This window comes from Paroedura picta, chromosome 15, assembly GCF_049243985.1.
Source record: "Paroedura picta isolate Pp20150507F chromosome 15, Ppicta_v3.0, whole genome shotgun sequence".
Classification (NCBI taxonomy): Eukaryota; Metazoa; Chordata; class Lepidosauria; order Squamata; family Gekkonidae; genus Paroedura; species Paroedura picta.
The window spans coordinates 2,328,354-2,350,801 of record NC_135383.1 but is presented as its reverse complement, the minus strand read 5'-3'; the positions used below and the strand labels follow the sequence as shown (position 1 = coordinate 2,350,801).

General features: G+C 49.1%; 2 protein-coding genes across 2 annotated transcripts in view; one reads left to right on the top strand and one right to left on the bottom strand.

Moving 5' to 3' along the window:
• Nucleotides 1–1,283: 1,283 nt before the first annotated feature.
• DFFA (DNA fragmentation factor subunit alpha) lies at nucleotides 1,284–7,061 on the bottom strand. The gene is made up of 6 exons (XM_077312331.1): nucleotides 6,825–7,061; nucleotides 5,397–5,558; nucleotides 4,566–4,705; nucleotides 3,184–3,373; nucleotides 2,769–2,929; nucleotides 1,284–2,228 (listed from the first exon to the last, which is right to left on the bottom strand). The coding sequence occupies exons 1-6, from the start codon at nucleotides 6,937–6,939 to the stop codon at nucleotides 2,025–2,027; spliced, it is 972 nt and encodes a 323-aa protein (XP_077168446.1). The 5' UTR covers nucleotides 6,940–7,061; the 3' UTR covers nucleotides 1,284–2,024.
• A 663-nt stretch (nucleotides 7,062–7,724) lies between these two features.
• Nucleotides 7,725–22,448, top strand: part of PEX14 (peroxisomal biogenesis factor 14) — an 88,676-nt gene continuing 73,952 nt past the window's right edge. The window contains exons 1-2 of the mRNA XM_077312330.1: nucleotides 7,725–7,941; nucleotides 14,612–14,659. Of these exons, the coding sequence (XP_077168445.1) occupies nucleotides 7,870–7,941; nucleotides 14,612–14,659 (120 nt within the window). The 5' untranslated portion in view covers nucleotides 7,725–7,869. The remainder of the gene's footprint in view (nucleotides 7,942–14,611; nucleotides 14,660–22,448) is intronic.

Below are 22,448 nucleotides of genomic sequence, written 5' to 3'. Positions count from 1 at the left end.
ATTTCCAGGTGCCAGCAGACATCAAAAGAAGCGAGGTGCTAGCTTTCCTCTCCGGGCTGGCTGACTGGGCGTCCTACATGAATGAGGCACCCCTGTCAAGGCGGGAGAAGACGGATCTCCGTCCCCGGCAAGAGCGAGCAACCTTTCCTCAGCCCCCAGCTCGTGAAAAGTCACCTTGCAAGAACTTCTTCTGGAAGACTTTCTCCTCCTGCTAACAGGACAGTGTCCCCAAGATGCTCTCTGAGCCCAGCTGGACTCTCTCGAGAGGGGTACAATCAGTGACGGCTCTCTTTTGGGAGCTAACGTTGTTGTGTAATTACATCCCTCCCCTTCCCTTTTGTCAGGGAAACACGAGTCTTGTAGCACCTGAAGACTAAATGCATTTTTAGTGACGCAAAAGCTTCTGTGAACCAGTCTACTGCGTTAGGTGTGGGGCTATCCTCCAACGGCAGGTGCGTACACAGGTACAAACAAGAAAGAGTGGTAGGCAAGTCATTGCAAAGTAAGAGATTGGTATATGACAGGGGTGGCCAAACTGTGGCATAATCCTGGCAGGGGCTCATGGGAATTGTAGTCCATGGACACCTGGAGAGCCACAGTTTGGCCATCTCTGTCTTAGAGGAACAACTATATAGAAAAATCTGTTTTGCAGCTTTCTGTGCCATTAGGGAACCGTAGGGAGGGGAGCAAATGAGATTTGTTGGGCAAGTTAAAGGGTTCTCTGCCAAGCAATTCGGACTCAAATGAACTGCCAGGCTTTGTAGATGAGACTGTCAAGGCACCAGGGGCGGGGATGGGGGTGGCAGATGGCATGCCCCAAAAGACTCCTCTTGTGCCCCACAGATTATAGCAAACTTAAGCCAACTATAATCCCAAATCGCTTGTGTTCCCCCCCCCCTGCTGTTTGCCAGTGCAGAGTTTGTCCCTGTATACAGCCATCTTGACATACTGAAATAAAACATTGCCGTGCATAACCAAACCTTTGGTGCTGTATTCTTATGTAGAGAGAACATGAAGTATAGTTATGGAGCGCATGCTTCCTCAGCACGGTTTCATCCAGTGCTTCTTGGTGCAATCCCTTTTTAAAAGCTTGCTGGGGTATTTTTGAACTCTGCCCAGACCTGTTTTTTGTATGAATTAGATGATATCAGAAGTATCCGGTCACTGGTATGGTCTCCTCCACCCTGCTTTCCAAGATCTGATCAGATCAAGCTAGCCTGAACTGTCCAGCAGAGGGGAGCAGATGAAAAACTTAACCTCAAATATCATGCAGTGGGCACAAGTTATTCAAATGGTACGAAAGCTTTAATAAGTATGTAGAAATGTGATTGTTAACCAGCCTAATCTAATGCATAGTATTCTTTTGGTAGGAAGAGCAGCCGAGAACGCCTTTGCACGGCTGCTTTTGAAGTAAGGCCCCACCCTGTCTATGAAACCGTGAAGGCAGGCAATAACAAGGTACGTTGTGTTGTAGGACAGTGACAGTGCAGTGGACGAAGACTCAGTCTCTTGCTTGAAAAGTGGAGAAGGGACATCAAGCGGTGTGAGAGAGACTAAAGGTGAGGGGCAATGAGAAAGTAAGATTGCAAATCAGAAATTTTGGGGTTCCGGGCCAGGGCTGAAAGAAATGGCAGCTGGAAACTCAGCCTGTCGTCAGCTTAGCTGGGCTCTCATCAGCCTCAGAAGATTCTCTGTCCTCCTTAAAACAACATTTTTCTGCATGTTTTAATATAATGCTCTCCAGAGATTGTTCGGACAGGTCCTCCTAAGCTTGTGCCAAATAATTCGCATGACGAAAGGCAAAGTAACATTTCCCCCTGTTTCAAGAACTGCGGAACGATGAATGCCTTTTGGCTACACGAGATCCTGCCAACTCGCTGCATAACACTTGGGATTTAAGAGCTGTCCTGACACGCTCCCGTGCTAGCTTATCAAGGCACAGTGTCCAAGTGCAGAGCCACCCAGACTCTTCTGGGAACGAGTCCCTCTTCCTTGCTGCTTCCCACATCGGCTGCCAGGGCCTCCTACTTCTTGCGCTTGGAGCTCAGCCACTCCCCCCAGGGCATCTTCTTTTTGCCCTTTGAGACGCTTCTCAAGTCGTGCAGAGCCTGCACCTGTTGCAGACGCCGTGAAAGCTCCGCTTGGCAGGCCTGCTGCAAGGCCTCTGCCTTTGGCTTGTCCCAGTTCAGGGCCGCAGCAAGGGATTCTGGGTCGTTTTTGAAAACCAGCTGCAATGAGAAACAACGAATCAGCCCCAGTCCATCACTCGGTCCTCATCCTTTCTGCCAGAGCCAGCAGGTCCAGTTAAAAGGATCTGAGGTGTTGGGAAGGACCTTTCTCTGCCTGAAGCCCTGGGCAGCCATAACAAGTTCCAGACAGCCAGGTGGACCAAGGGCTTCAGAGGCCTGAGGCAAGCCGTGCTGTGTCAGCTTCAGCCTCTCGAAGGATAATAACTTAATGGCAGAGGACTTGCTTTGCATGAAGAAAGCCCCAGGTTCAACCGTGTTATGGGATTTGTGGGAGAAAGTACTAAAATAGACTTTTCTCTCCCAGACACTTGGAGAGCCATCACTACTCAGTAAAGAGAGGCGTTCTAAAGCGGTTTTATATTTAAAAAATGGGCTTTTTGGTATCCTCTCCACGCCATTTGTAAATATATAACCCTCCTATCATATCCCTGCCTTTAGTCATCTTTTCATTTCACTGTGTCTAAACGGAAGCATTCAAATCCACAACTCTTTTGGGGCAGGCTGTTTAGGGTTACTCACCTCCAAGTCCTGACTAGACAAGCTCAGTTCTGGAGCAGGCTTTTCCCCGAGTTGGGTCAAGAGCTGGCTGCTCAGTGGTGTGGCAGGATCAGGTCCTCCGCTGCTACTCCCCAGGTCAACTGTATCCTTTCCATCCGTGGCAGTTTTCTCTGCTTCTGGATCTAGATGGGAACCAGAGGTGCCTTACCAGAAAGTGGCAAACAAACCTCTAGCCCTGAAAATGTATCAGCCCAACGGAAACTTTCAGTTAGAAATTCCTTAGATTTACTGCCTGAGGAGAAACCATCCAATTTCATGTTTACGTGCAATTCTGGCAATTCCAGCATATCAATCAGGGGCACAAAACAGCTCGTTTTCTATTTTTGGCACTGCAGTAATCAGAGGCCCACCAAAACTTCCTCCGAACGCCACACACCTGCAGCCCTTGGTACAAGGTGGTCCTCCTTCTTCAGCGCCTGCAGGTAGATTTCCAGAAGCTGCCGAGACTGGCGTTCCTCCTCCCGCCTGTCCAGTACCTGCTGAAGGGTGTCCTGCAGAGTTTGGATTTGGGGCTGGTTCTCAGCCAGCTCCTGAGCCAGTTCTGCGCACGGCACATCAATGAGTACCTGGAACAAAACAGTCACAAAGACCAAGCAAAAACAGAAGATTATCTTCCTGTAACTCCCCTAAATGGTATGCGGTTGAATCTGCCACAAGGAGACAGGGAGATACTACGTGTTTCCTCGTTTAAGCCCCTTTATTGTTTCAACCATAACTATTTCAAAGCCAGCACGAGAACATCTGTGCAAGACAGTTAGGCATCAGACAGCCTCCACTTTCAGGCTGCTTAATCACTCCCTGGAGAGAAATAACGACACGGGATGGATCATCAGCTTTCCAGGCATTGGACTGGCCTTTCCCGGAAACAGAATGCTTCACCAGATGGATTTATTTCCTAGATACAAGAAGAGGATTCTTATGCTCAGTACCCACCATAGAGGGCTAGGTGCTGTGAGTCAACAAAACACAGGAAGCCCCAGATTCAATTCCCTGCATCTCCCATCTAGATCAGGGGTAGTCAACCTGTGGTCCTCCAGATGTCCACGGACTACAATTCCCATAAACCCCTGCCAGCAAATACTGGCAGGGGCTTATGGGAATTGTAGTCCATGGACATCTGGAGGACCACAGGTTGACTACCCCTTATCTAGAGGGATTTAGGGAGCAGGCATTGAGAATGACCTTTCTGTGGCTGAAGCTCTGCTGAGCTGCTGCTAGGCCAAGCAGGACAGCCTGTGGGCACCTCTGGAATTCTGAGACAGTGGGTTGGGTGCAGCACAAAACGTCTGCCGCAAAATGGTTGTTTGAGCGTGTTTTCAGTCACACAGTGAAGGTCCTTGTGTCGTGGGGGCTGCTGCTGCAGAAGCAATATTTTAAAACCTCTGCAAAGGTGTCACAAGGCACTGTGGTACCCATGAGCTTGTTGGACCAGAGATCTGACATAAGGTGGCTTCATGTGTTCATAGCTCAGGGGTGGCCAAACTGTGGTTCTCCAGATGTCCGTGGACTACAATTCCCATGAGCCCCGCCAGCATGCCCCCCCCTGTACAGCTCCTCCTCTCTAGGTCAGTTGCCAACTTGACATTGGTACAGGTGCAAAACAGCTTATTGCTTCAACTCTAAGGCCCCGACTTGTATGCTGGTAACAGCCATCGATTCTAGCAGTGTGCGATCATATCTTATTCTATGCCCAGGATTAACAAGTCGATGGTGGGGAATGTAATTTGAGCGTTCCCAGCACAGGCTGTTTTGTAATACCTGGAGGTCTTGCTCCGACATCAAGATAATGGTGGAAAGGTCAGCCTTCAGTTGCCTGGCCAGGTGTCTCCATCGCTCTCCCTCACTGCCCACTCCGTCAGTCTCGGTGGTCTCTCTCTCAAGCCAGGCTGTGCCCCCATCTAAGAGAGGCGGTTGTCGGCAGAAAACAGCAGTGAGTTGTAGTGTCCTTTGAGCCACGATCAGTCCAGTTCTACTGAAGAAGCCCCAGGATTCCTTGGTGGTTTCGTTGCAATGACCTAACCTCCTTTCTGGTAGCCATAGCTTAGAAACGCACATGAACATGGCAAGAATCTTCACACTGTCTATTTAAAAAATGGGATAGGTCTCCTCCTGCCCTATGGATGGACCCAGCTAAGTGGGGTCGGGCCTGATTAGTATGGATGGGAGACTACAGAGGAATTGGTGGGTCACTGCAGAGGCAGGCAATGGCAATCTACCACTTAAGGTTTCTGATGGTGCCTTATTCTCTCTCATTCGTTTAAGAGCATGGAGGGAGGGACTTTGGAAACACAGAAGCAGCAGGTGGAAACTCCCCTTTTTATTTCATCGTACTGTACTTCTTACCAAAGTCAGGTAACAGCCCTGCTGCTCACCCCGCCTTGCATATACTTCTAAATTTTAAATTTATGACAGTTCTCAAAACTGATTTTCTTGTTCCGCAGTAATGTTTATTTTCAGACCTGCTGATCATTAACATACCCTTTTGTTTCCCTCGGCCGATAATCTGACTGAGCTAGAGGGGCTTTTGGGTGGCTCAGCGTATCCGTTGTCCTTCCTTTGGTGTTACAGTTCTGACAGACCATGGCCTACCTATACTGCTGCTGGCCCACTTCTCGTCCTTCGCCAACACCACAAACTTGGTGTTGGATGGCAGGCACAAGAAATAGTCCTCGTCGTCCACAATGGTGCCGTCATCAGCCAACACCAGGGTAATGGGATCTAGGCCCTTGTCCAACGCCAGGAGTTCGCAAGCTGTGGAAAAAGCAAAAGTTGCAATGAAGTCAAAAGTCTCCCCCCTGTCTTGCAGTGAATGTGTCCTTGTCCACCCCTTTGCCTGCTATTTCTCCCTTCTCCAATAAGCTTGGAGAGAAGGCAGAGAAATGTATTTGTACGAAAACTGAGCTTTGAAATGCACAACCCAGAAAGCAGGTTTGCAATCACTCTTTACTTCGGTCTGGCAAGCAAAGGCGGCCTTCTGCTTTGGCTTCCTGAAGCCCGCTCAAGCGAAAAGATAGCTGATTGTTTTCCGTCTTTCAAGGGATGTGCTGCAAACAACTACGAAAAGTAGCACACATTTCGGTAGAATTCCTTGCTCAGAGCCACCGTTGTCACCTCTGAGTAATTTGTGCTGCCTGTGGGTGAAGAGAGACAAGGGCAGGAGAGAAGCAGCCCTCAAGTAGCTACGATTCCGAACCGCTCCAGGCCATGAGTCACAGGCACAATTGCAATGCTATTTCTACTGAGCAAGCACTCAGAATTGGGATCTTTGCTACGAATCACTCTGGCTTCCCCACCCCCTCAAGGACAAGGGAAATAAAACTGCAAAGTAGTTCCTCATTCCTTAGGCCACACCCCGCCTCTTTCTGCACTTCATTCATCCCAGATGCTATTCAGTCTGTTTCCTTGGTGATCTCTGCACGGGTTGCACAGAAGCCTCTTCTGCAGCGTGACTCTGTCTCCTCACGACCTGTCCCAACAGAACTGCTCTTTGGGACCGGACAGTTAGAGATCCCGATTCCAGTTTAAACCAGACTGCGGCATCCCTCCATGCAGCTTCTTCTCCATTTCAGTTCTTCCCTTCTGTGTGGATGTTTTTACTTCAATTAATATCTAAGTAGAATTATTTTAATATTTATTTAAATTAATATTTATGCTACTATTTGTTCTCAGTGTAGGGAAAAGAAAATAACCAGGATTTTGGAGTCAGAAAAAATATACTCAGATTTACGCATGCACACACACGGATATAATATTGTATTAAATAAATAACTGAAGAAAGATTGCATCGTCCCTGCTCAAAACCGACTATTAAAAAATCAGCCAAGTCAAATTACCCCTAACACCATCTTTGTCACTGATTCCCCAGGGCTCCCCGGCTTTCAACAGCTGCATGACAGGCTGCAATTCAACCGGTTCCGTTTTCCCTGTGAGGGAGAAACTCTACCGGTGGAATTTCTACCTGCAGAATCTGCAAGGTATGTAGGTTGCTCCTGCCCGTCCCCTCCCAGAGCTCCTCACCCTTTTTTCGCAGCTCCGACAGGCAGGAGGCCGCCGCCCCGTACTGCTCCTGTCGGCCATTCCGCCTGATCAGGCATTGCTTCAACAGGGGCAGCGCCGACCTGGCCGCCGTCATCGCTTCGCTTCCGCGCTTGCTCTGGAGAAGCCAAGCGGGAGAGTCGCCCACCCCTCTCCGCAGGGAGCCAATCAGAGCAGAGAGGGCCAAGTGGGCTTTTTTCCCAGCGGCCCTTCCGCGCTCCCTTTTCCTGGTGCACTTTGGGAAATGTAGTCCTTGCGCTCCCATTGAAAGTTAAGCATCAGTTTCTGGAGGATCTGCAAGCATTGGGGATGGGGGCAGATTCCTTGGCATCACATTCATTTAGGAGGCTGTTTCTTGCCCCAAACTAACTGCCTTCCACAGAATCAGACCATACGCCCATCAAATCCAGTACTGTCTAACTGGCAGCAGCTCTTCAGGGATTCAATTGGAGGTCTTTCACACAATCTGTGTGACTCTTAATTGGAGTTGCTGGGGATTGAACCTGGTCACTTCTGCATGCGAAGCAGAGGATCTTACACAGAGCCATGCAACTACGTTATAATTAACAGTACATGTCAAGAGTGGTGGACTGTAATCTGGAGAGCTGGGCTTGATTCCTCACTCCCCTTCCACATGCGGCCAGCTGGGTAATCTTGGGCCTGACACAGTTCTCTTAGAGCTCTCTCATCCCCACCTACCTCACAGGCTGTCTGTTGTGGAGAGAGGAAGGGAAAGTTCTTTGCAACATGCTTTGGGTTATTAAAAACCCATATCTTCTTCTACTGACTCCAGAAGTACACATCTGAATCTTAGCTGTCCACCATTTCCCCACCCTCTCCAGGCCCTGCCCCAAAATCTCCAGGAATGCCCCCACCCGGAGGTGGCAACCGCCCCACCACCTAGTTCTGCCGCGAAGGGACAGAGAGGTCAGAAGCCGGGCCTCCATCGGGCCTTCGGCGATCGGCTGCTTCTGCCTGCTCAGGCGCTCCTCCCCCTCCCGGCGCGGGAGGAAGCCCTGGCGGATCCATGCGCTCCGCGGATGGATTAGCCGGGTCTGGAAACATGGCCTCCTCCGAGCAGGCAGAGCAACCTGGGCAGGTAAGCGGGGGCCGAGCGGGGGCCGAGCTGGGCCGGGCGGGGGGAGCCGGAGGGGCCAGCCCTGCAGCGGGGAGGGCACAAGGGGGGGCCCGCTGGAGACTCCTGGCCCCCCACCGTTCCCAAGGGTGAGGTGGGCCCTGGGCTCCTCAGTGGGGGGAGGGGGAGGCCGCCCTTGCAGGGGGACAGGCCGAGCGCCCCCTCCCCAAAGTGGGATACTGCCATGCGGGGGCGGGCGGGGGGGGGAGGAGGTGGGCTGGTCTCTGAGGGTGGGCAAGGGAGTAGGGCTGCCAGCTTTGGGTTGGGAAGTACCTGGAGACTTTGGGGGTGGAGCCTGGGAGGACAGGGGCCCTTATGTGGTGCAAGGCCCCAGAGGCCCTCCTCCCAAGCAGCCCTTTTCTCCAGGGGAACTGATCTCTGTCGCCTGGAGATGAGCTGTAATCCCAGGGGATCCCCAGGCCCTACCTGGCATCCCTGCTGGAGAGGGTGGCTTAGCAGGCTTTTTGTGTGTGTGTCCCCCTGGGGGGAGAAATACCTAGTGAGTTTTATCACCTGGCTAGGAAGAGGTGAGTGACCTTTGAGGGGAGAGGCCAGGCCCTGTCGCCTCCTGTTTCTTCTGATGTTAAGTTATGAGGGTGTCCAACGGGCCTTCTCTTTCTGCTTGAGCTCTGTGCTCCCCCCACCCCATATATCACATAAAATGGGAGGGGGGATCCTGGATAGGACCTCTGTGGTCTGGGTGTGGGGGAAGGCCTGCTCCATCCTTTGAGCTTGTTCCTGCTCAAACAGGGTGTGTGTTTGGGGGTGGAATGGAATCAGAGCACCTGGTCTGCTGTGGGGAAGACTGGCCTTCGCCCGCCATTGTGGAGAGTGGAACAAGGCTCCTGCTTCATTTTCTCATATACATGCGCTGGAATCCCAAAGGAGTGCATGTGTGTGTATAGGGGAATCTCTACTGCCCCCTTTTACAAAGGGTGGTTAGGTGAGAATTCCTCCATAGGTTCTTGTTCTCCTAGGGGACAGAAAATGGCTACTGCCTACCTAATAACAGGTTGACTTTGATCATGCTGGCTTCCTGTCCCCTTCTTCCATGATGGGGAGGAGTAGCTTGTGGAGCGCGGCTTGACCTTCTGTGTCCGCATCTTTCAGGGTGTTTGTAAATATTTAATTATTTCTACATATGGTTGATAGTACACCTTTCTCATAGGGACTCAAGGCAGAATTTACAGAGTGAATCCACTATGTGGAACAAAATGGGGCTTTCCTTAGTCAGCACATTAGGACTTAAGAAATCTGGAACCACCAGAAAGAACTTAAATAAAACATAGTACCAAAATCACACAATAGGGTCCTATTCACAGTAAGCTCTGCACAGCAGTATAGACTACAATCTCTGATTATTTAACCAAGTAAGTTTGGCAACTTTTTCCTACAGGGCAACCCTATCGCCTGCACAGGAAATCCATCTTGAATAATTCTGTTTTGCATAGCTTGTGCCCAGCCAAGAAGGCTGGAACTTCCCTGACCTCCTCTGGCAGGCTGTTGTGAGCTTGTGCCCTGTGCTGGGAGGAGATTTATGCTCTGTGCATTGGAAAAGTGGAGCGGGGAGGGTATCTGGGTCAGCTACCCTCCTTCCCCATCAGGCGGGACTTTCATACAGAAAAAAGACTTAACCCTTTTATCTAGGTTCTCTCAGTAATTCCGCTGATGTCATGAAAAATGGTTTGGGTGGGTTTCATAATCTTTCTGGGGAAGGGGATTCTTGAGAGAGGTCCATTCAGAGGAGGGCTCTGCTTCCCTGTCTGGAAGACCCACTGTGCCATGACCTTGGCTTAATGACCTTGCACCACGCACGTGCTCTCAATCTAACACCTCACAGGGTCGTTGTGATAGTCAAATGGAGGAGAGGAGAATCACATAAGCCGTGTTGGTCTGAAGTAGCACAATAAAATCAGAGTCCAGTTGCACCTTTAAGACCAACAAAGATTTATTCAAGACATGAGCTTTCGAGTGCTTGCACTTACGCCTTGAATAAATCTCTGTTGGTCTTAAAGGTGCTACTGGACTCTGGTTTTATTGTGCTATTTCAGACCAACAAGGTTACTCATTTGAATTTAAGCAGCTTTGGTTCCTCAAAGGAGAAAGACGGGGATATATGGAGTAAATGTATAATATGCTGAGAAATCTCACCCAGAGGACGGCTTCCAACTACAGCGGGGAGGTTGCCAATTAAAATCCTTGCCCCACTCCATAGTAAAACATCACTGTGTAGGGAAGCTAGATTGTCAGGGAGAATGCTTGCTTAAAGACAAGGACACAATTTTTCTCTGAAAGGGAATGTCTGATGTGGGAGTATGCAAACAAGCAGTGCCGCCTGCAGTCTGGGATGGAGCAGTTTAAGGAGGGCTGAGCATGTAAGGAAAATCTGCTCAGCATAAGGTGTGCAGATACCTTCCAGGCAGGTGTGGCAGCCAAATGGCATTTGGCAACATGTAAATACTGGATCTTACACTAAACATGCATAACTGCATTTATTATGCTGTGACTTGAACTCAGTGTTCTCTCATTTGCAACCATGAGACCTAGAAACTTAGCTTTTTGTTTTTAATTAGCAATTGAACCTGTTACGTGGCTGAGAAGGCCGACGGGTTCTGTGCTGTCTAGGGATGGTCCCTGCTCTTGATTGCGAAGATGTATTTCTTTTTTAAAACTTCCTTCCTTAAAGGTTTGGCCTCCTCTGCAGATGTCCACCACCCCTCTCCTTGAGTCCTTAACTTAACCTGACTTGATTGCTGTGGTTCAATACCCTACAGTTCTAATTGGGTGAATCATTCAGGCTGGCTCCCGAGAGGACTGGAAGCTTTTTATATCAGTATGTTTATGTAAAATTCAATAAAGCTTTTGATGAACAAGAAAAGGGGGAAATACTGGTTTCTGTAAGAGAAGAAGAGAATTAGAAGTCAGGGCTGTACTTGAATATGACAGGTTTCCTGCGTGGAACTGAAGAAAATCGTCTGCTTGAGGAAGAGTAGCTGAAAACAGCATTATGAAGGGAGATGTATGGGATGATCTCACATTGTAAGGAGCTGCACATGTCGTTTGCTGTGGAGTGTGCATGGAAGAGCATCATGTGATCCATTATCATAGGGACCATATCTTTTCAGGCTTGGCTCATCCACACTGGCTCCCGATTTGTTTCCAGGCCGAATTGAAGGTGTTGCTTTTGACCTTCAAAGCCCTCACATAATCGCTGGGCATAGGATGGCTTCTGGGAAACAGTCAGAGTTGCCAAACACAGTTTCTTAAGGGGAAAGGTGGCCAGCTAATGTCCGCAAGGACAAGCCCCAGGGACGTTGGGGAGGGAGTTCTTGTAGATAAATCTGCAGGAATGTACAAACCTGCAACAGGTTGGATAGCCTTCCTGTCTAAAGATTGCCATTTGAAGTCCTTCAGTGCATGGTTGCTTGGAGGCGATAGGTAACTTGCTATAGGTGAGCAGGAAGCAGGTGAACACTGCCCATAGCAGAGAAAAAAGGTAGGCAAGCAGGAGGGGAGCTGGCTACACAGAGCGGGTCAGGATCTGGCTATTGTCCATGCAGAGATCCAGCCCTGACCTGAAGCCTTTATCAGGGAACCCCCCCCCAAAAAAAATAAAAATAAAAACCCCTCTGAGATTAGCTCCAGCCCATCAAAGTTAGATGTTAGTGTTTGGGAATTTGGTTTTCTTGTATTTTCTACTGATCTACAGAATCCAGCACCTTAATATTTGATGCTGACTCTTAGGAATTTTCAACAAAATCAACACTTTCCCCCTCCTCTTGTTGCTGCTACCAGCATTTTTTTGTGTTTGTATGTGAAATCTCTTTAACCACAAGATGGGAGAGGAAACCAGATAAAATCTAATTCGCCCAGTCAATTTGAAGCTGAGCAGCCGGGTTCAGGTTTGTTTATTGGCGGTCTCTGCGCTCAATTGAATTCTCCTCCTCCACCGGCAAAATGGCTTTTCTGTTTTTCATGGAGTCTGGAGTAGGATGGGGCGGGGAGGAGGAAGCCAGAGTCCAAACTGCATTATCTCGACTGAGCGATTATGTTCCCTATTCCTTTCTTTGAAAAAAAAATGCTTTGAAAAGAGGATATAAAGCTAATAGAACAAAACTATTAGGGCAAAGTTGGCCGAAGATGAATGGACAAAACAGACCCCCCAGTTCTAAATCACTTGTTATGGGGGGGGGGAGCTCCAGTTGCCATCCCACCCCCTGTCATTTCCAGGCAAAGGATATGAGTTAGAAAATACCTGTCAAAGTAGACCAGGCTTTCTCAACAGGAGTTTTGTGAAACTGGGGTTTCTTGACGGCCCAGGAAGGGTTTCCCCGATTGGGTGGGAGTTAGCTATTGGGGCTAGATTCCCAGAAGCCCTCTTTCATTTGCTCCCCAAACACCAAGGATACAGAGCAATTTTGTGGCTACTGGCCACCAGTGGACCTCTGCTCTATCCACTTATCCATTCCCCTTGAGCTGTCTATGCTTGTAGCTGCCATGACTTCCTGCAGCAGTGAGTTCCGTGTATCAATTACTCCTCGGGTGAAGAAGAACTTCCTTTTATCTGTTCTAGGCCTGCTGCACATTCAGTGCATTCCTGTATTGAAAGACCAGCCCACCTATGGACCAATTCTGCAGTTCCTTGGGAACGTATGTAATGCTCCAGTGGGACTGTCATTCTTACTTTTCATGGAGCGCCTGAAGATGTGGGTGGCAGTAATTTGTGCACCCTGCCACTTCTGGATCACAGAACCCCACCAAGGGTGTCATCGCCCCCCCCCCCCCCACATTTAATGTAGTTCCTGCTGGGATCTAACCAACTCCTTTTCTACCCACCTTCATCTGCCTCCTTAGAAGGCTTTGTGGTCGCTGCAATTAAATAACCGTGTTTTACATTTTCCGAGCCACTTCCTTTAGGACACAAATGATCGCTAATTAGTGCTCAATTGTGTACTGAAACTAAAGGTCTTTGTCTTTTTTTTTTTGAAAAGTCAACATGTGGCATCAGCTTGGGGGAATCGATAGAAGAAATTAAACAATAAACTCGCCAGCTGCAACATCTCTGAGCCCCACTGGGGGCAGGGGGAGAACCAACCGTGACCAAAATGAGCTGAAACCAACCGTGTAGTAGGGTATGGTGACCAGGGCTCATACTTGATGGGGCAGCGTTTGGCACCGTCAAGGCCCTGTGCGTGGTGAGAGCTACAGATCCTGAACAGTGTATACCAAGTGACATCCACCCCAGCAGGCAGAGGATGGCTTGATGGTGCACACGGGCCACAGGCAGCCCGGCCCCCCAACAATGCCCCCCTCAAGCTGGGCATGGCAGCCATTCGTGACAGTTGCCCGGTGTAATCCCTCATGGTCTTTTCTCTGGCACCGATGTCAGTGTGGGCCCCCTGATGGCCGCCAGTCCCCCATCCCATCTTTCCGATGGCGGAGACAAGCTGAGGGACTCACGGCCCGAGGCAGCTGGACTCTTGGTGGGGGTGGCAGGGGGCAGGTTTGTAGGTGGGCATTTTCCTGCAAACCGGCCTTGGAGCCACCAAGCCCTGCCCATCAACTTGTCCCGGGCACAAAACAGGGTAGGTACACCACTGCTGAAACATTCCTCTGAGGAGAAACTCTAGGGCAGGGGTAGTCTACCTGTGGTCCTCCAGATGTCCATGGACTACAATTCCCATGAGCCCCTGCCAGCGAATGCGTGGTGGTGGTGGTGAGGTTTGGTGAATGCTTGCAGGGGCTCATGGGAATCGTAGTCCATGGACATCTGGAGGGCCGCAGTTCGACTACCCCTGTCAGCTAGGGCAAGACCACAGAAGGAGCAGGTACTGGGGATGCTGGCCCTGGTCAGTCCTGGGGGAACCAGTGTGCACAGAAGCTCCCCCCAAGCCAGTCTGACACGGAGTCAAGCCCGATTAAGCCTGCCGGGTTTTAGCAGGCTTCGGTGCACTCCCGCCTGTTTTACTGTGGAGCTTTCGCCCCTATCCTGGCACCGGAAGCTTAAGGTGCTTTCCCGTCAAGTTCAGGTCTGCTCAGAATGCTGCTTTTGCACTAACTTCGCAGGCGTTGATTTATGCTCTGCCATCATTTATTAGAACAGCCTCTTAGCGGGGGCATAAATTACCCGTGTGTCAAAATGTGTTTTTACTGGTATTGCTTGTTTTAGCAAAATTTACAGCAGGTTACGGGGTGTTCCCAGGCACAGCTTCTCAAGGTTGATTGTGCATTCAGTCCTTGCCGCTGCTTCCCTTTGAAGGCACTGAGAACACACCTCTCTGGCTTCCGCAATCCACTTTAATCTTTACTTGCTCTTGTGTGTTGGGTTTTTTTGATGTTAGTCTGCTTTTCTGTGCTGTTTATGCTGCTTTTATTGTTGTAAATTGCGCTCATTATGTGTCCCCCCCCTTTTAATTGGAAGATGAATTCTTTGGTTGGGGGCTGCACATCTTTGGGTCTGAGGGGGGAGGATGGGGGGGATGCTCCCCATGGGAGCGAAGGCTTTTTTCCAGTCTTGGTACATTCACATCTGGGGCAGTGTGGTCTCGGATTCTTTAGTGCTGAAGTGGGTCTGCTTTGGGGGGGAGCCTTGGTTGGCACTCTAATCTAACCTCACTCTTTTCTTTTTTTACAGACTGGAACTTCTCCTGGAACCGAGAGTGGGGTATCCCGTGACGCTCTGGTGAGTCCCCAGAGAGGGAGTTCAAAAATGTAACTTTCCTCTCCAACTATTCGACTTAATCAGAGTGTTTTTGCTGGCAAGTCATTCTCCTGAATTGCTTCAGATTGTGCCTTCCTTTCCAAGACTAAGACCATTAAGGCAGAAAGGGCTAAAATGTCCTGTTGGTAATCTCTGAACTCTGAGACTTCCAGTACTCCCTTGGGGGGCTTACCTGCTCTTGGTCAGAGATTTCTCATTCCAGGAGCATCAATGTCCACGTTGGGTAATGGCTGCTGGAACAGTGCTTTGGTGATGGTGGTGGGGTCTGGTTTAATCTGGATTAGCTCTTGTACTCAGTGTAAAGCAAGTCCAGGGGGGTTGTAGCTCTTAACTAAGAATCGGATGGCATGAATAGGACCCTCGTCACCCTATGATACATGGACATGCTTTTCCTACATTTGAGGCTAGCGTGAACCACCCAGTTGATTTTTATCTACTTACCTGTTTTCATTCTTTTTAGTCAGTCTTTGTCATTTGGGCTCAAGGCGGATTACAGAGAGTGAGTAAAGACAATCAACAACGTCAGAGATTCAGTGAACAATGAAATAGGGTTTGGGGTGTAGAACCAACCAGTAATCTGAAAAAGAGAACTGAAGCAAAGCACAGTTGTTAACTCAACACAGATACAGAACTACACAGTAGGATTCCAACCCACAGCAACTGTACACAGTAATACAGACCACAGTCCCCAATAATTTATCCAAGTAACTTTATGGCACCTTTTGGGCAGTGCTACTCTATTGTCTGAATAGGAAAGCCCTCTTGAATAATTCTGTTCAGATGGTGACAATTCCATGAATTGGAGGAAGGGAAAGGAGCAGGTAGGGTTGTTGATGCAACCTGTTTGCTACCTCTAGTGACCCATGGGTTGCCAGTTCCCCTGGCTAATCAGTGGCGGGATGGAGAGGTAGGGTTGCCATATCCCAGTTGAGTAAACACTGGAGATTCGGGGTGGAGCATGGGAAGGGCCATACAGTCCACTTTTCGAAGCATCCCATCTTCGGGGAATTGTTCTCTGTAATCTGTAGATGAGCCATAATTCCAGGGCATCCTCAGGTCCCAACTGGAGACTGGCATCCTTAAGTGACATTAATGTGCTGCAATTTCCCCCATCCCTTCATCTGCATAGCCCTACCCACATCCCTGTGCCTTGGCTGCTTGTGTGTACTCTGTTCCTATAGTGTGTGTGTGTGTTCTGTTCGTACCTCTGTCTTGCCCCCAGATTGCTCAAGCAAGTTTGCGTATGTTTCCCAGCCAGGTCTTTTTCCCCTGGCACTGTTCTGTGCAAGCTTCTGGTGGCTTTAGCAGATTGTCATGTGGCTTCCGACCTTCAGTCTGGGCCTTAATTTATTATTTTTTAATTTTTAATATATATTTTTGCTGACATTAATACCTGTGCTTTTGCAGTATGGTTTCCACCAAGCTCTGCACCAGCTCTGCTCTTTTTTCCTTTCACCCCCCCCCCAACCTCTGTGCCCCCCACCCTGCAGGCTGACAGAAATTACCTTCTGTTTAATTAACATCTTCTCCCCCTGCTCTTTATATACTGCTGCATAATTGCTCAGAGGAAAGAGGAACGCATAGCAGCTATATATCTATATATAGCCGTACGTATAAAATAAAAAATAATTCATTGGGAGAGAGAAGAGGGGGAAAGAATCACAAGGCCAAGCCAGACTCCCTGGAATATAGTCTGATCTCATGAGGGCCAATTTCTACTTAGGGAGAGCTGGGGTGCCAGCTGTGGAAAGGGGTCTTTTTCACTCTCCGTCGGAATGATTTTCTTTTTTCTCCCTGCTTCCCACCACACATCTCCAGAGGCCTTCATAAATCGGCCAATTACTCCTCGTCTACCATGCGAGGTATTTTATTGCGACAGACCTGGGGTGTGTGAACAAGCGGAGAGGATTTCTTTGTTCCAAACTCAGTTTGCTTGTCCAGTTTCATCCTGAGGCAGTGCGTGCCTGGCCCTGCCCCATTTAGACCTTTTCATGTACGTCAGGCTGAGAATGACCCAGCTTTTATTCTTGGAGGGTCAGTTAAGATGAGCACTCAGTCTGGCTTCTGTGTTTGCATGCTGGTGGTCTGTACACCTTCCTTGCCCAGAGACTCCCTGCAAGGAACTACATCCCCTTATCTGTGGCAAAAGAGCACAGGTGCACAGTTGAATCCGAGTCGGTCCTCTCCCCCCTACAAACAACCGTGGGGTTTTAAACTGGGATTTTGTCATCTTAGAAGCCTTGTTTATGGAAGGAATTTAATTCTGCATACCTGCTTACATTCATCGCAAGGAGCTGACATGAACTTTATGGTATGGCGATAAGAACTAGGATTAAAATGCAGTACAGTTTCTCCTTAGCACTTCTTTCCTTTTAGGTTTTTCATAGGAATCATACCTTCCGACTTCCCCTGCATGACCACGAGGGCTAGTAACTTAATTAAAACGTCACAAGTGAAAAGACCCAGCCTGTGGCTTCAGTGCAGCGTGTGCCAGCCAGTCCCCTTGGAGTCACCTCCTCGCGTTCCGAACGGTCTCCCTCTGAACGAGGAGGGGCAGCGCCTTTTGTCCGCCGCGGTGGGAAATGGACTGAGGCGAGAACGGGGGCCGCCATCCATATTATTATTATTATTATTATTTTTAATTTTGGCCTCTCATTTCCCTGCTGTCGGTTTTGGCCCATTAAAATTTGCCTGGCCGCTCGGCGACGTGAAGGGTAACCTTGCGGGTTTGCCCGGTGTCAGCACCTCGCTGCCATGCACTTTACAACGACGTTTGTCATCCGTGGTGTGGGATCGGCCTCTCCTTGAGTCCAGATGCTCAGAAGGGGGGCACCCCCCCTTCGTGGACTCCCGCTCCCCGTGAGCTTTTGTTTGCTCTGATCCTCTCCATAATCCTTCAAGCAGTTTCTGAATTCTGAGCAGGTTCTGTGTTCATCTCTCTCCCTTTACTCCCCCCTCACCAACCAGGAGCTGGACATGCCCTTCAAGCAAAGACCTTGATTTGGTATTGTTTTTAATGCACGTAGCTGGTTACAGTAGGGGAACACCCCCCCCCCGTTTTTTTCTCTGAATTTAAATGGACAACCCCCCCAAATACCTTCTTCTTTCTGTTACATCCAGGATGCATTAAAATTTTGCTCCAAGAGAATGGAGCTTCTGTGTGAATTCTTGCCAACTGAGCAGTGGATTTTCTTAGTCTACACTTGTTGAAATTTGCTGGTCATGTTGGAAGGCCAGAAGGGGTGCAGAGGAACAAGAAAAAAGGCCATCCCATTACAGAGGGCTTGAGCAACTTCCTTAGGAGAAAAATGGAAACTGGTGGGTTGGGGGTCAGCTGAAGGAAAAATGGCAAGTGACATGGTTATAAAATTGTGCGTGGTGCGTGTGTGTGTGTGTGTGTGTGTGAGATAGAGAGAGAGAGAGAGTACTTTTCCACACTCTTATATGAGTAGAATTTGGGGCCCCTTAGAGGAATGAATAGGCAGCAGAATCAAAATATATCAATTTTTTTACAGTGCTTCTTCACCCAGTGTGTAATGACCATATGACATTCACTGTCACAAGGTATAATAATAGCTACTGACTTAGGTAGCTTTGAAAGATAAGTCTGTCAATGGCTGCTAGCCATGCTGACTGAGGTGAACCTCCACATTCAGAGGCACTAAGCCTTTGGATCACACTGCCAGAAGGCAACCTGAGAGGAAGGCATCAGCCCCTATATCCTGTTGCTGGCCCTCCAGAGGAACTGGTTGGCCACTGTGTGAAGGAAGATTGGACAAATTCATCAAGTAATTTCTATCGGTGGCTATTAATCAAGCTAAAAGGAGCCTCCTGGTCCAAGGGCAGTATACCACTGGGAACAAACATCTGGGGGAGTGTAGACACCTGTTGCTTTCATGCCATTCTTGTATATAACCCAGAAACGTCTGGCTCTAGATCTCTTCTTAAGTCCTGTCTATTGCTTGAAATATATCTTATTTGAAATCTTTGTATCCCAAACTCCTCACTAAAAATTTGACCTGAGATTTCAGCAGATGTCAGTTGCATTTTTAAAAGATATACTAATAGTCCTTCCCCCCCCCCCAAAGTCATGATTCTTTCCTGGTGTCTCCAGCCTGTCCCATTATTGCTGCGAAGTCTTGCAGTTCTGTCAATCTGCACAGTCCAAAACGACCCCATTTCTTGTGTCCCGGTGGCGGTTAAATCCAGATGTTTGGGGAAGCTTTAACAGCTGTTTCTGGGGGTGCTCGGCATCAGCTGTGTTCATGAAAACTACACAGAAAATATTTGCCAATTGTGTGCACGAGTATTCACCAAGCACGTTGCATTTTTCGTCCTTGCCTCCTGGCACATTACAGGTTTCTGGTGCAGCTGGAACAAAGCTGGAGTCATGTACGTGAAAGCTGTTTTCCAGAATAAAACTCTGCAAGTGTTAACGTTGCTGCTGGACTCTGGCTTTGTTCTCTGACCCGACGACCCACCTGAATCTGCCCTGCTGGGTTGTTGTGAGGATAAAATTGAGTGATGTTTTGGGTCCCCAGAGGGGAGAAAAGTGAGGCACGAATAAATAAATAATAAACAGGTTGCATTTGTAACTGGAAGCTTCTCCAGGCGTGGGCCTCTGTCACCTTGCATTCCGTAAAGCGCGCACACATTGATCTTCTGTGTCGATTTCACTATATCAGCGCACCGCCTAATTACTACCGGAGGGGAACAAAGGAGGGAAATGTCAAGGGTTTCTTAGGCACCCCTTGGAATCCCCCCCCCCCCGACTCAGTTTGACCACCCGGAGGACTTGCGCAAACAACCATAAAACCATTATAGCCCCTTTAAGGCAGAGGGGTGTTGGGCTGCCAGCATCTCTTCTCTGGCTGACAGTGCTAAATGCAGCAGGAAGAGTATAGCACCAAAGAATCTGTCTTTGTCTTGAGGCATCTAAATGCAAGTTAGTCCCCCTCTCTCTGGAATGATCTCTTAGAGCAGGGGTAGTCAAACTGCGGCCCTCCAGATGTCCATGGACTACAATTCCCAGGAGCCCCTGCCAGCGTCTGCTGGCAGGGGCTCCTGGGAATTGTATTCCATGGACATCTGGAGGGCCGCAGTTTGACTACCCCTGTCTTAGAGTTTTGCTAAATGCACAGGCAAGCCTTGCTGCAGCATGGACTAGAAACTTTTTTTTTTTTTTTTAAAGCAGGATTCTCGGAAAGGCCCCTTTAGGCTAGACTGGGGTTGACCGCCCGCCACTGACGAGATGGAAAATGTCTCACGCAAGGCAGAAAAACTCTTTTCGGTTGCTGTCGGGAGAATCCATTAATTTGTCAAACCGTTTTTCTATTATGCTTGACCTCTTGGTTAGTTCTGGGTCGAATCTTTTTTCCCTCCCTTTTGGCTTGGTTTTGTCTCTTTCACTGCTGACTCTGTTCATCATTGAGTGGCTTTCTCTTTTCTTTGTGGTTCGGGCAAAATACACTCTTTTAATCTGTCGATTCCTTTTAATGTGTTGATCTGGACAAATACATCAGCGCGCGCCGTGTCCGCAGATGCAAATGTACTCACCGAGAGAGCCTGTGGAGAGGGGAACTGTCATCTCTGCTTAAGTCGGTGCGCTGCGGATCAATAGGAATGCTTCCTTGAAACCCTTCGCAGCCCAGGGTGAGAAGTTATGCTTAATTGAACGTCATTTGTTTTCACCTCCCACCCCGTACAGGTGGAATCGGCCTCTGCCTGGAGGGGTAACAAAGTGTGCGATACTCATGAACACCAACACCATGGTGGGGCATGGGCCTCTGTGTGCAGCTGCAAGAAATTATGGGTTGGAATTGGTAGGATGAGTGTTAGGTAAAGCAGTGCTACAGGGAGTGCTACGGGGAGTTAGGTACAGCAGTGATACAGCTCAGTGGCAGGGCGTCTGCTTGGCTTGCAGAAGGTCCCAGGTTCAATCCCTGGCATCTCCAGTAAGGAAGTGCAGTCTGTAGTTGATGGGAAAGACCTCTGGCTTCTTGGAGAACTGTTACCCGTCTGAGTAAACAGTACTGGCACTGTATAAGGCAACTCCATGTGTTCACGCAGTATGAGAGCTGTACTGCATTCAGACATAGCCACGAACCCCCGTTTGACCAATCCTCAGCAAAGTTGTGATGCTGGAATGCAAGCTGGGCTTGTTGGTTGGAGGCTAGCTGGGATTTCAAACTAGGGTCTTCAGCTGATTTGTGCAGGATTTGTAAACTGCAGCTGTCATCAACTGGATTGACAGACCACTGTTTGTCGAGTTGCACCGTGCCTTGAAGATGCGTCTTGCAGAGATGGAGTTTGTTATTTTGGTCTGGTAGGCCAACTAGGGTTTGATAGAATAAACCATGATTTAAACTAACCACAGTTTATTGCAATGTCAGATCAGGACTTTGGTGTCATATGATAGGAGAGGTCCCTCGTTCAAATCTCATCCCTGCCAGCGATATAGCAGGTGGCCTTGGGTGACTCCCTCTGCCTCAGTGCCTCGCGTGTAATATGGGGATACTGGTGGCCTACCACGCTGGCTTGGCAAGTGGGTAGCCACCCCAGTCCAGTCTAACCACCACCCCCATCTCCAGATTTAAATGGCCGCTCAGGTGTGAATAGGCAAGACCTGAAGATTGTATGTCATTCTCCTACCACAGGGGTTCTGTTGTTCATGACAAACCCACACGGAGGGGGGGGGGCAGGGAAGGGGGTACCTTGGTTGGGCAGAGCTGTGCTGACCACGTGGATCTGGAATATGGCATACTGCCACTGTCTTTAATGCAATTAAAAAAACCCCTCAAACTATCATATAAAGATAAGCAAACACCTGTTTGAAGGTAAGCCATGTAAGTCATCAAAATTTCTGGAGTTTTGTGGTTGTGGTGCTTGCAAAATTCTGGGTGTGGCAAACCCATCCTGCTACAGCCCTGTGGTGCAAGAGATGCTGCAGGTGCTTTGCACACATTTCATTGTGCGGACAAGATCCGTGGTTCTCTCCCTGGGACTGCTGGTTAAAGGCTCTCAGGTGCTGGGCAAAGATCTTGCTCTGACCGGTCGTTTCAGAGGGGAGCTACATTCAAGACCATAAACACCTCAGCGAGCAACATTTTCAGGGCATGAGCTTTTGGGCACTCAAAACTCCCTTTGTCGTGTCGGAGTCCGATGAAGGAAAATTTGACTCTCAAAAGCTTCCATGCCCAAACCCTTACCTGTCTCTCAGGTGTTACTGGCCTTGAATCTCACTCTTTCTGACCAAGGCGCTGGAGAGTTGCCAGCATTTTGACTTGCCATACGGAGGTTTCCGATGTCGGTACAATGGGTGTGATCACTTTGGTTGTGAAGAGCTGCTTTTTTTGGGAACTACTCACCATGACGGTCAGAAGCCATGTCCGGAGATGAGCTGGGCATTGTCCCAGACTTGTGCTTGATCTCAGCCAAAAACCGAAGCAGACCGTTGGACTTGACCCCATTGGCCTGGGAAGTTGAGCAGCCAGGTGGATTTCTTGTCTCCTCGGATGGTCTCTGCCAATGACCGGGTGCCCAGGATCCCTTGCTAGTTCTTGCTATGCATGGTGTATCCTGTAGAGGGCAGCAGCCGCCCACAATTCCAGCAGGACTTGCAGAGTTTGACATTTGAGATTTCTTCTTGCACAGTGTACTGTTTCCCTCGATGCATTTGACCCTGTCTCTGCACTCCCACGAGCACCGGGCACTGTAGCCCTCAGGTGGGAAGACTTCTTGCGTGAGTCCC